At 36.2% G+C, this 14,126-nt stretch overlaps 1 protein-coding gene across 1 annotated transcript in view; it reads right to left on the bottom strand.

Moving 5' to 3' along the window:
• Positions 1-9,111: 9,111 nt before the first annotated feature.
• COX7A (Cytochrome c oxidase subunit 7A) overlaps positions 9,112-14,126 on the bottom strand; it is a 43,231-nt gene continuing 38,216 nt past the window's right edge. The window contains exon 3 of the mRNA XM_090370829.1: positions 9,112-9,372. Coding sequence (XP_090226955.1) covers positions 9,226-9,372 — 147 coding nt within the window. The 3' untranslated portion in view covers positions 9,112-9,225. The remainder of the gene's footprint in view (positions 9,373-14,126) is intronic.

Here is a 14,126-nt window from a genome sequence, read left to right as displayed (position 1 = left end):
ATTTCAAGTTTTTGTTTAATTGAAAGGGCAGCTCGTTTGCATTTACCCATCACTTTCGTGATTTCTAAGCAAAAAAATTTTCGTTATTCGGCATAAAATAATTTTTCCTTCTGCAGTACTACAGAACACAATTGACGCGATGCACTAAAACAAACTAAACATTTTTTTTTTTTTTTTTTGAGTGGGGGGTGTGAAGACAGTGGGGGTTGCAAGATAATCTCCCAATGATGACTTTACAATGCTTTTTCCTCTATTATTTGCGACTTGCAAAACATCTGTTTATACCTATTCTAGTTATTACTTGTTTTGATGTCTGATTAATTTTTTTTTAAATTTGGAGTCAAAGTGTCCTGGTTAATCATGAGTCTGTGTTGTAACCCCTAACCTGGTGGCCATGAAGGGCAACATTGCAATGTATCGAATTGTATTATCATCATTATTGCAATAAATATTTCTTAATTTTAACATTAAATGTTGATACATCTTTTGATGTAGACATGAGACTTTTTTATGGTGATTTTCGGAATCAGAACATTAATTCCTCCAGAATATTTTCATTGCGGAGGTATGACAAAAAATTTTTGTTGGTTAGTGTTATTTATTTTTATTATTTTACTCTTTTTTTTGGTTGGTGCAGCATAAGCCTTAGGCTTCCTTGCACCATATGGCCATTACTAATACTGGTACTAAGACATAACAGAACAGCCCCCCATATCCACGATTTAAATATATCATGCACACTTGACATCTGACTTCGCCATCCAGGGAAATTTATGTTAAATGTCTAGTCCTTTTTAACATAAATACATATATGATACTGGATGCCTTATAACTAGAGTTCCTTTGGCGCTTACTTAACACACAGTATGGAATGTAAGTAGCAGTGCATGAGCAAGTGGAACATATATATATTTCATATTGATACAATACGTCTTTGTACTTTGACAATGCTAGAAATAAAATGCCTGGGTGTTGATGTTTTTTATAATTTTATTTACTGTGCTAAATTAACAAAATTATATATCATTAATATCTCGTATTTAGTTTTACAAAATACTTTCACATGAAAATCAGGATAAAAAAAATCTCCAAAATGTTTTTTTGGGGACAACATTGGGACATAACACCCAAAATCAGGACATTGTCAGAATGTTGTCACCCTAGATATTGTTCATCTTAAAGACTGTAGTATGATTGATCCACAGAGAAGAAATCCATGAACTTATCATAAATAATTTTTAAATTTCGAATTAAAAAAGTACTTTCACTACTGGACAGAGTAGTGGAAGATTGTGTTCTAAATTGACACACAAGAAAGATTATTAAATTCTCAAAGAAACAAAAACTTTTGGAAACTAATTATTCTTGTTAATATAATTCAAAAGTTCAAAAAGGACTATATATTAAAATTGATTTGCACTCACATAGGTTGTGCAAGGAAACTAAAGTTTAAGTATCTTATACATTATTTTTATGTAATCATATTAGAATGTTTGGCTTTATTTCTAAGCTCATCTGCTTAGTCACACATTTCCTTCCTTCTATTATGCAACTACAGCAGTGTGTAATAATAGCGAAAATTTTTTTCCCAAACCTTTCATCATGCTACCATACAACGTAAATGGTATGTGGAAGATCATCTCATCCTTCACAATGTCCGTACACGTAGTAGTTGTAGTAGTTGTAGTAGTAGTAGTAGTAGTGGCACATGATGCAAGAAAGCAAGTGTAGGAGCTTATGCAGCATCAGCCAAAAAAAAAAAAAAAAAAAATCATCACACCATTCCCTCCAAATGCCTGTCCAGTTCCTCCTTAAATTTATTTAACCTATCAACTTCCACAACGACAGATGGAAGTTTGTTCCAGCAATTAACCACCCGCTGGCTAAAGGCAAATTTCCGCACATCTATTCTACATCTGTCCTTTCTTAATTTGAACTTATGTCCCCGTAGGTTCGTAATCTGAACAAGTGGAAGGATCCCATCAGAATTCAGCGTGCTCAACCCATTCAAGGCCTTATAGACCTCAATCAGATCACCGCGCAGGTGCCTAGTCTCCAGCCACTGCAATTTGCAGAACTTAAGCCTCTCTTGGTAAGAGAATCCTTTCATTCCCCTCACCAATCGTGTTGCTCTTCTCTGTACACGCTCAAGCAAATCTACATCCTTCCTAAAATGAGGCCTCCAGACCTGTACGCAGTACTCAAGGCGTGGCCTGACCATTGCCTTATACAGAGGGACAATCACCTCCTTTTCCCTGCTAGCAAAATTCCTATATATCATTGACAAAACCCCATGACCTGCCCTAGCAGCCTGTCTGCATTGCTCAGAAAACTTCATATCTGACTGCACAATTACTCCCAGGTCTTTTTCATTTTCTACCACCTTAAGTGTAGTACCACACAGTTGGTACGTTTCTCTGGGGTTACTTCTACCCATATGCAGTACTTTGCATTTGTCAAGGTTGAACTTCAGTTGCCACTTCTTAGCCCATCTGCCCAAATTATCTAGATCCTGTTGCAGTAGCACACTGCCATTACTGTCATTAACAACCCTGCCAACCTTTGTGTCATCTGCAAACTTCGACATTAAGCCTGATATACCTTCATCAATATCATTGATAAATACACAAAACAACAGTGGACCCAACACCGAACCCTGTGGGACTCCACTAATAACATTAGTCCATGAAGAGCAGCACCCATTGATTACCACCCTCTGTCTTCTCCCACTTAACCATCCTTTTATCCATTGTAGCAACTTACCCTTAATACCATTCTGCTCCAATTTGTACAGTAGTCTTCCATGCGCAACAGTGTCAAAAGCTTTCCTGAAATCCAAGTATATGATATCAAAATTATTTTTCGCATCCAGTTCCTTTGTGACCACATCATAATAACCAATCAAATTTGTCAGACAAGAATTATAGTTGTTATAATCACACTTCTGACCACATCAGGTGGAAGAGGCCTGGGTTCAAATCCCGTCATTGACACAAGGAACTTTTATGGGCTTTTGATCACTCCATTGCTGAGTTTGTCTTGGCCTTGTTAGCAAAGTACCCCCCCCCCCCCACACACACACTGAAACTTGGGTTTTCATCCAGGAAAAAAAGCAAACAGACCAAAATTTATGGACATAATACAGATGGGCAGATGAGAGTGTTCTTGGGTGGTCCTAATTTTTTTTTTTTTTTCCATCCTTTGCAATGTTCCTGCTGGAAGCACAGTCATCATAATCACTCCACATTCTGGCTGGAAAACAGCTGGTTAAATCCTGTCAATTGAAGCAAGGCACTATTATGGGAAATTTGGTCTGAATTACTGGCTGAACTAGTCCATCTCGGGGGGGGGGGGGATAGAAGGCTCTTCCTTTGCTATCCACAAAAAATGAACCAGAATGCACGCACATGGGCATATTACACATGGGAAAATCATTTAGTTCTCAGGTGACCTGACTAACTAACCTCAAGATTTAAAGTTTGAAATTCCTTTTTTTTTTTATGAAGGAAAAAAAATTAGAGAAATAATCATAGCACATTATATTTAAGAAGCTGGGATTATTAATATACTGTGTAAAGACATGTTTTTAATGCACCTATTACTAATACATTTAATTTTTGCAAAGTATATTTTTAAACAGGTAAACAAAAAAAGAAAATTATTAAATAATTATTAGTAGTAGTAGCAGTAACTGATACAAGAAAGCAAGCTTATACAGTATCAGCCAAAAAAAAGAGGCAACACTTCCCATTTCATCTGTCCATCCCCTCTAACAGTTTATCTCCCTTGAATTCATTTAAACTACACACCTCTACAGTACCAGATGGGAATTTGTTCCAACAACTATCCACTGGTTGAAGGCAAATTTCTGCACATCTAATCTCCTCGTGTGTACTCTGAGCAAGAAGATTTTTCTTGCTCAGATTGCACATAGTAGGATCGGAAAGCTCAGCACAGCACTGAGCTTACTCGATCCATTCAAAACTTAAACACCTAAATCAGATCTCAATCAGGTACCAAGTCTCCAGATGCTATAAAACAATCCTTTTCTGGTAAGAACACTTTTACTCCCCTCACCAGTCAATGCTTAAGCCATAACTTGAATGCTGCACAGGTCTGGAAACTTCATTTACTTGTATAATGGGACAACTGCCTCCTTATTCCTCCTGGAAAAATTCCTGTATATCATTGACAAAACAACATGAGCAGTTCTTGCAGCCTGTCTACACCCCTCAGAAAACTTTGTCTGATACCACACAGACGGTACAATAACCTGGGATTACTGCTCCCCATATGAAGTACCCACCATTTATCAATATTAACCTCAAATTGCCACTTCTCAACCCATCTGCCTAGAACTTGTAGTTGTATACCAATTAGTGATTAACACCCTGCCAATCATATCATGTGCAAGCTTAGACATTAAACCTGATATACCTTCAATATCATTAATAAATATTGACAATGGGTCCAGCACTGAACTGTGGACTTCACTGACTAGTCCACAAAGAGCAGTGCCCACCAATCTATATTCTCCCACAACTATCCATTTATCTATAACAACAACTTTCTGTTAATACCAATCCACTGCAAATTGTATAGCAATCTTTTATGTGAAAGTACCAAAAGCTTTTCTGATATTTAGAATGTCAAAATTATTTTGACATATTCTAAATATGATACGATTCCTTTTTTACCGTCATAGTATCAAATCAAATTGATCAGACAAGATCGCCCCTAACACATTCATGCTGTGACTGCAGTATGACCACATTCCTGTCTAGATGGCCATGAATTACTTCTTTAACCAGTCACTCCATTATTTTCTGTGGAACATGAGTCAAGCTAACAGGTCTGTAATTACTCATCTCCCTTTGTGAATTGGGGATACATTTGCAAATCTTCAGTTAATAGGGACCTCACCTGAATCTACAGATGTTTTCATAATCATGGTTAAAGGTTTGATAACCTCTTCTGCTGCCTCCATTAATATAAATGGTGTTTTTTTACATTTAGCTTCAACAATTTCTCCTCTAGTTTGCTGTTATCACAAAATCATTCAGCCTCCCGCCACAATTTGATTCACTTCTAGTATCCCCATCCCTATAAAATTTGTCGTGTGAATGTAATATCCAAAATACCCATTCAGTGTGTCAGCAGCCTGAGCAGGTTCATCAACAGTTAGTCCATTAATACCTAGTGGACTAATGTAACTCAACCCTTCTTTCTACCATCTATACAAGTAAAGACTTCTTTGCCAGTAACTTCTCATGATGTGCCTGAGATTGACTAACCTCCTAACATGACTGCAGACTAATTTATATCTACTGTAGGCATCTGTATTACCTAATAATTTGCATGCATTCCATGCATTTTTCTTCACTACCATGAGTCTCACCAGTTCATCTGACATTGACAAAATTCAGGCATTTGGGTCTGTGCTTTGAACTGTATCTCTTTGTTCATATAAAAAGCCTATTAGCTTCTATGATAACATCCCTGAATGCTTTCCATTTAGAATTTTCTATTGGTAGCTTCACCAGCTGGTCCCACTGCACAGAATTTAAAAATGGCCTGAGAATAGCTGTTAGTCAGCTTTACAAAAGCAAACACTCTTTTTCCTTGTAACTACTATCAAATAAATTGATAGTAGTTACATTTTTAAGTAAATCACATATCAATACTGTGACCACTGCTACCCAGTGGGTCTTTATTTGAAGATTCTTAATGCATGAAGGGTTAATACTGATAATCAGCTCAAGAGTATTGCTTTCTCTTGTCTCTCTAACATGCTGGTATAGAAAACAATCATCCAATAAATCCAACAAAAGTCTTGCTACTGTGTGAATGACCAAACCTCAAGTTTCAGTCAATATTTGGAAAGTTAAAAGTCCCCCATTATAAGCCATTTCTGGTCCACTCTATATGTCTGTATATTGTTCATTATACTCATCGGTCATTATACCTATAATAGTCCTACCTTCATTTTTTATGTTCTGGTGCTTGTGCTACACCAAACTGATTTAACACTGCATTAGCCATCCATGATGCACTACCTCAGATTTTGTACACTTTTTAACTATGAGCACAACTCACTCCCCCTCCTACCATCTGTCCCTTCTGTAAGCATTCAAATTCAGCATCACTTATGTCTGAGTTACTCAATATCTCTGCTATCCCAACACCTGCATTAGATGACTTGATCACCATCACAAATTCATCAAATTTCTTTATTATGCTCTTAGCATTAGTGTATACATACAATTATGCATGCAACTTCTCACTCTTAGTAACTCAAACACAGCCTATGTATTTGCTTGTTTCATGAAGCCACCCCCAGCAGATCTTAAAATCCCTACCTTGCTTTCCATGTTCTAATAGAAGCAGTGCAAGAATCACTTCCACCTCTGCCTCCAGCTACTGTTAATCTATTAGTCTGTGTATTCCCCAGCAGGTTAGTAGTTTGGATGGGGAAAAAAAACAGCCCCTGCAACCCTTATTACATTTTTTAAATCAACTATTTCCATTATAGATATTTTGTTTGTAGAGTGCTTATAGTATTTTTAAAAAAAAAACAAAATCTAAATATTCATTAATTGCTGCATCATACATTTAAAGTAAATTGTATCTTATTGAGTTTAAAAAGAGCAAGTAAAAATTTAATTCACATTCCACTTGTTAGGAAATATGATGACTATGGTTACTACTTAATTTTACCTTATTTTGAAACTTGTCTGATTAATATTCCTCAATATGAATCTGTGCTCGTCTTAAGTTGATCCCTTGGAATTATTCCAAAGTTATGTCACTTATCTTAAGAATAATTTCATTGAAAAGTTAGAGAAACTCACAAACTGCTACCGTGGACAAGTGTTTCTCAACATTCTACTTCTGATAAACCCTCTTAAACAAACAAAATTCCACTACAGTTTTAAACCTGTTATCGTAACAAGTTTAGTTCCTTTTTTCAATTGTGAGTTTTGTATCTTAAATTTATTATAGGATAACTATGACTCCCTAGAACATCCTAAGGCCTTTGCCCAATATACGTAGAATATTTCTAGGTAGCATTATTTACCAACAGCCAACTTCGGTCCAAATACACAATTAACTGCTCAGTATTTAATCCTGAATGAACTTGAAACATCAACTTTTCTTAATCTGTTCACTCCATTTTGGTTCTCCAAAACAACACTCCTTCTTATGTATGGTAAGAATTACAATCAACAGAAATTCAAGTCGACTGTTCAGTTTCTTATTTTACAACTCAACTCAGCCATAAGAGATTAGTATAGACTTAAAGAACATGTTTGGGTAAAAACATGTCTTCTTTAAGTCTATAGTTAAAAAAAAAAAAAAAAAATTTCAAAAAAGTGTGAAAGGAACTAGTTAGAAACTAAGGGTGCTTACACATAGAACAGATAATAGTAATAGAGGCATGTGATGCAAGAAAGCAAGCGTATGAGCTTATGTAGCATCAGCCAAAAAAAAAAAATATAATAATAATAATAATAATAAATAAATAAAAAATTTCACAAAACCATTCACTCTAAAAGTTTTTCCAGTTCCTCCTTGAATTTATCTAAGCTATCAACTTCCGCAATGATGGATGGAAGTTTGTTCTAGCAATTAACCACCCACTGGCTAAAAGCAAATTTCCGCACATCTATTCTACAACTGTCTTCCCTCAATTTGAATTTATGCCTCCTTAGGTTCGTAATCTCAGCAAGTGAAAGAATCCCATCAGAATTCAGCGTGCTCAACCCATTCACGGCCTTATACACCTCAATCAGAAAAGCTTGCAGGTGCCTATTCTCCAGCTGCCGCAACTCGCAGAACTTAAGCCTCTTGGTAAGAGGAACCCTTCATTCCCCTCGCCAATCTTGTTGACCCTCTCTGCACATGCTCAAGCAAATCTACATCCTTCCTAAAATGAGGCCTCCAGACCTGTACATATTACTCAAGGCATGGCCTGACCATTGCCTTATACAAAGGGATAATCACCTCCTTTTCCTGCTAGCAAAATTCGTCTATATCGTTGACAAAAGCCCATGACCTGCTCTTGCAGCCTGTCTGCATTGCTCAGAAAACTTCATATATGACTGCACAATTACTCCCAGGTCTTTTTCATTTTCTACCACCCTAAGTGTTGTACCACAGTTGGTATGTTCCTCTGGGGTTACTTCTATCCATATGCAGTACTTTGCATTTGTCAATGTTAAACTTCGGTTGCCACTTCTAAGCCCATCTGCCCAAATTTTGTAGATCCTGTTGCAGTAGCACACTGCCCTTACTGTCATTAACAACCCTTCCAACCTTTGTATCATCCAGAAACTTCGACACTAAGCCTAATATACCTTCATCAATATCATTGATAAATATACAAAACAACAGTGGGCCCAACACTGAACCATGTGGGACTACACTAACATTAGTCCACGAAGAGCAGCATCCACTGATTACCACCCTCTGTCTTCTCTCACTCAGTCACCCTTTTATCCATTGTAGCAACTTACCCTTAATACCATTCCTCCAATTTGTACAGTAGTCTTCCATGCAAAAAAGGTATCCACTTACCGGAAACCAGCAGCAACATAAAGTGGAAGCTTCTCACTGACTATGAATATACAGAAAGCAGTTGACCAGTGCGACTTCTCGGTATGCGATGGGGTAAAGTTTTGCACTGGCCAACTGCTTTCTACTGTGTTCATAGTCAGTGAGAAGCTTCACCTACACGTTGCTGCTGGTTCCAGATAAGTGGTCACCAGCATTCTACCTGTAAGCACCCTAAGGGTGCTTACATGTAGAATTTGCACTGGTAAACTGCTTTGTATGTGTTCATACCGAGAAGTTGCATTCGTCAATTGCTTTCTAGTTGGTGAGAAGATAGTGAGAAGCTTCTGCTTTATGTTGCTGCTGGTTTCTGGTAAGTAGCTACCTGCATTCTACTTGTAATCACCCTAAGTTATGATATGATGATGTGTTATGATTAAATTGAACAAGTATAAAAATTTATCAATTTCAGTTAAATTCTAAACTACTTGGCATGGGAAACCTATTTTATTTAATAATCAAGGTGGTATGATACAGACATACACACACACACAAAAATATACTTCCTAATAGTTTATTCTCATTCTCATAACAAATTAATGAAATTATTACTTATTCATCTTGGTTTCAATGTTTTATCTACATATTAATCTATATACAAGAAAACATGTTTTAAGTACTCTTCTTTTTAGGGAAAGCCATATCAATCACCGTATAAACAAAATAAACAACACCCACGGCAGACATTGCTAAGGTCCCAACATATGCAAATCGATCTTGAACACCTTTCTTTAAATGCACAGGCAAACCATTATCTACCTAAAAAGAAAAAGAGGATAAAATTTATTTTCATTCACATACATACATACACATATAGCGGTCACAATCAGTAAGCATATAAGGCATTACTATGATCCTACTTGTGCACTTCTATTTCATAATTAATACTTATAAATAATGAACAATTTACACTAATTATTTGTCAGACATCCTCACTAAATGCTACTCAAAATTATAATAATGCTTGGTACAGCCACTAGAGAAACATAAATAATAAAAATTTAGCATTTATTTGAAATTCTAAATCCTCAAAGACAAAAAATTTTAAAAAATAATAAATAAAAAAGTGAATTTCAATAATTCTCTATATTGTACACAATTAACAGAGAACCTGTGGTACAAGATTTTATGCCTTGTTAGAAAAATGTTTTATTTTTTCCCAAAAAACAATGATAACGTCATAAATATGGCTAAACATGTGCAAGATTAGATGAAATTTCAAAAAATATAATAATAAAAGTAACATTAAATGAAATGAATCGCACATTCTTCCAGATAAAAATTCATTACCTATTCTTACATACCTTACCTACCATATATTCTTACATACCATACCAGCCAACCTCAAAGGTTGGCTGGTATGGTATGTAAGAATAAGTAACAATAGTCTTCTCTTTTAGTGAAGCGTTACTTATTTGAGGTAGTGCAATACATGGCAACTTGTTGTGAAGGATGAGCATAATATGAGATACAGATAAAATGATGCCCTTTTACATTACAAACGTAGTTTTTTCGTTTACAGTATAATATAGATTATTTATACTCTTAAACATATGATGCCTTGTTGCATTTACTTTGGCTTAAACATTAAAGCTAAAGAAACATTCTAATATGCCATTCTGGCAGAGGCAAATCTGCCAGAATAGTATTAGTAATGGCTATATGGTGCAAGGAAGCATAAGGCTTATGCTGAACCAGCAAAAAAAAAAAAAAGTAAAATAGTATATAAAATTTCCCTTCCTCCGATAGGTAACTATCCAGATGACCTTTGAATTCCCCCAAACTGTCAGCCTCAACCACCCAGGTAACTTATTCCAGTAATTTATAACTCGCTGGCTAAAATAAAACTTCCTATAATCCAATCCAAACATCTCTCCCCCTGCAACTTGAATTTATGGCACCTAGTTTTAGAATCATTTATAACCATGAAAATTTCTTCCACATTTCTTTTTTAATTTCTTCCTCATTTATTTTTTTTCTTAATTTCATCAGTACGTCTCACCACTCTGACTTCAAACAAATCACTGCATAAAGTTTGGAATTTTTTTGGGACGCTTTGAATTTCGTGTGGCACGCGTATAAAAAAATTTATACGCGTGCCGCTTTGGGTATGAGTGCCATTGGTTCACCACTCTTGGTCTATGACATGTTTAAACTCACAAATTAGCAATGTTAAACTTTCCTCTCAATCATAAAGTTTAAGAGACAACATAAGAATAAATCACACAAATAATTACGTTAAAGGGAGTCATTTCAATTTCCGGCCTTTGGGGGAGGGAATTAACTCTGTCCGCAGCAAATAGCATATATAACTAAAGTTCTTTATGTTTACTGTAACAAATTCTACCTGTAGTTAAAAAGGCTTCCCTGGAGCAAGGTTTTCCTTTTTCTCTTTAAGCTACCCTAAAGTGAAAATCTGAGAGAAGAGATCAGTTTCATGCTTCTGTAGTACTCAAATTTCATGATAGGGTGTGGGTGGATGTTGGTACGTGCACATTGCACAGATAAATTTTCAAAACAGTCTTGTCTTCAATGCTGTCACTCAAGTGATGTGGTGTTCTTAGGGGTTTATATTAACTCTCTAACAGTTATACAGAGATTGTGGCATATGTTGATCTCGTGTTGCTTATTGAAGGAAATACATGGATGCAACTAGAAACCAGGTCAAAGCAGGTTTTGTTTGAACTTAAAGATATGATGTTTACATAAACTGACTGTATCAGGAACCAAAACAAGGACAATGGTCGTCAAGGATCAATTTTCCAGTAGAAGACCCCCGGTTGTGAGAATGAATGGGTCGAGCCTAAAATTGGCAAGGCAATTAAATATCTAGGCATTATGTTTGATGGATCTTTGACTTTCAACTCACATGTTACTTATCTATCAGAAAAGGTGAGGAAATTTATTGGGATGATTACTCGAATCACTAGAGTTGGCTGGGGAATAAAAGGCAAGGTGCTGAACTTGCTATATGGATGTGTATTTATCCCCATGGTAACGTATGGTGCACCAATTTGGTTTGAACGTGTAAGTGGAAAAGTATTTACTAGAAAGCTCAGTTCCATTCAAAGAGTAATGCTCCTTAGGATGTGAATGGCATGCAGAACTGTATCGACCTCAGCTCTGCAGATTGTGACTGGAAAATTGCCTATTGATCTGCATTTATTGTATTATGCATTGGCTTACTTCATCCACCGTGGCATTCCCTGTTCTTTTCTGAATATACAGGTGGACATTTTGGCAGATCCCAGCAAGGAAAGGACAAGAATCTGGGATGCTTTGGTAAAATTCTGGCAAGAGCATTGGAGTGTTTGTGATAAAGGGCAGATTACACAAAATTTTTTCCCAGATTTAAGAAATGCAGCCTCGATAAAATTCAAATGGTTTGCCCCAAACTTACAAGCTATGTTCTTATTAACTGGTCATGGTAAATTTAATGCAAAGTTGCATGATTTAGAAATTAATGAAAGATCTAGTTGCAAATTGTGGCAAAATAGAATCATGGGAACATATTATGTACAACTGTGAGGAGTACAGCGATCTACGAATTGAATTGGTATCTCGGGTTAGTAATCTCAATTTTATGGCAGAAGGCTGCGAGACAATTCTAGGTGATAAGCTGGAGAACTTCTTGGCTTTCGAAGCCTTTGCAACTGCAATATTTCTTAGGTGGAAGACTCTTCTGCATCTGGAAGCCTTGGATTTGTAATGCGGTATGGTGTATGCTGAATTACCTAGAGTTCTGTGAAATCGTGGAGGCTTATGTCTGCTATATCCACTGCAACTCCAGCCCCTTGTGCTCAATTACCTAAAGTTCTGTGAAATCATGGAGGCTTGAGTCTGCTATATCCACTATAACCCCTTGTGCTGGAATTCCTGCTCTCAGCAGCTCCTGGCGCTGGCATTTCTCTTCTTGGCAGCTCCTAGCGCTGCTGGCGTTCCAACAGACTGAACAGATGCAGATCTTTCCAATGAAGTTTGGACTTCGTCTGAAATTTAATTATATGTATATTTATTTTTTATGTAATTTAATTATTTTTCAATTTGTTCATATCAATCTTTTTTGGTCATGGCAGGTTTTTTCCCCTCCCTGTACAAACAGGAGCGGGGTTGCCATTGGTTGGCTGGGACCGCTTTAAGTAATAAATATCAAAAAAAAAAAAAAAAATCAATCTCTAACAGTTATAACTTAACACCAAAAACCTGTCCCACTATACCAATTTTTGGTTATCCTTTTTCCAAATACAGATTAATATACTATGTTTATTCAGCTTTTCATCAAATGTAATAGCTCAATAAAATTTAATAAAAAAAATAAAAAATCTATATTAGAATAAATAATTATAGATTACAACAATGAAAATACAAATGCAGCAACTGATATCGAAGTTTCTTAAAAGGTCATTTATTAAAATTAATTGGTGGTTATCAATGGACACTGCTCTTCGTTATTATTATTATTATTATTATTATTAGCTATATGGTGCAAGGAAGCCTGAGGCTTATGCTGCACCAGCCAAAAAAAATCCCAAGTATTAGTAAAAAAAAGTAGAAGGGAATCACCAAGAAAGAGAAGAATGGTGATATCCAGCTCAGGACCCTGGGTGTGCCAAAGCCCACACTCACCAGATGTGAGCCCCTGGGGTGATATTAGTGGAATCTCCCAAGGTTCAGTGCTGGGAACACTGTTTTCAATATTTATTAATAATACTAATGAAAGTAATCAAGGCTTAACGTCTAAAGTTTGCAGATGATACAAAGGTTGGTGGGGGGGAATAATGACAGTAATCAGGGTGAGCTACTGCAACAAGATGTAGAAAAATTAGGTCAATGGGATGAGAAATGGCAATTGAACATTGACAAATACATGGGTTTTGTCACTGATATGCAGCAGGGGTGTCTAACTTAATTTGTGATGCGATCTACTTTTTTTTCTTTAAAATGTGACTCGATCTACTATTTCAAGAATTTCATGGCACCTGGTTAAAACAGTTAATCAACACATATGGAAAAATGTTGTTCCAAGCTTTCAAAATTGGGGATATACCGGAATAAGGCCAAAATTTCAGATGGTAGATGACTTTCATCAACCGGTGAAATACCACCACTTTGCTTACTGGAGGCTTGAAGTGGTGAAACCCATGTTTTGTCTCTAGAGCAAGGTTTCCGGCATCCCCCTCCCCCCATACTTCTCCTTCAACCCATGCATGGTACTAAGTGCTATAGGTTTTGATACCTTTCGTGTTTGGGGTTTTCATAAAAAAAAAAAAAAAAACTGTAAAGAATCGTCTGTATGCAAGTCCGTAAGGGTGGAGCGATTCTTCGTCTCTGTTTGTTTCAAATTCAAAAAGGCCAATTCACATAGACATGTGAACCAAATCAGGAATATAAAAGCTCATTACACTTTTTTACATTTGGATACTTTTCTCGGTAAACATATTTCCAAAAGTCTTTTTCTGATGATCTGGCTTTTAGGAAGATATCATTTCGCAATGTAATAATTTCATTTTCAA

The sequence above is a fragment of the Mastigoproctus giganteus genome, chromosome 3 (assembly GCF_048544385.1).
Source record: "Mastigoproctus giganteus isolate SK-2022 chromosome 3, ASM4854438v1, whole genome shotgun sequence".
In the NCBI taxonomy this organism is placed as follows: Eukaryota; Metazoa; Arthropoda; class Arachnida; order Uropygi; family Thelyphonidae; genus Mastigoproctus; species Mastigoproctus giganteus.
Note: the sequence above shows the minus strand (reverse complement) of the source record. Positions and strands in the feature narration are given on the sequence as shown.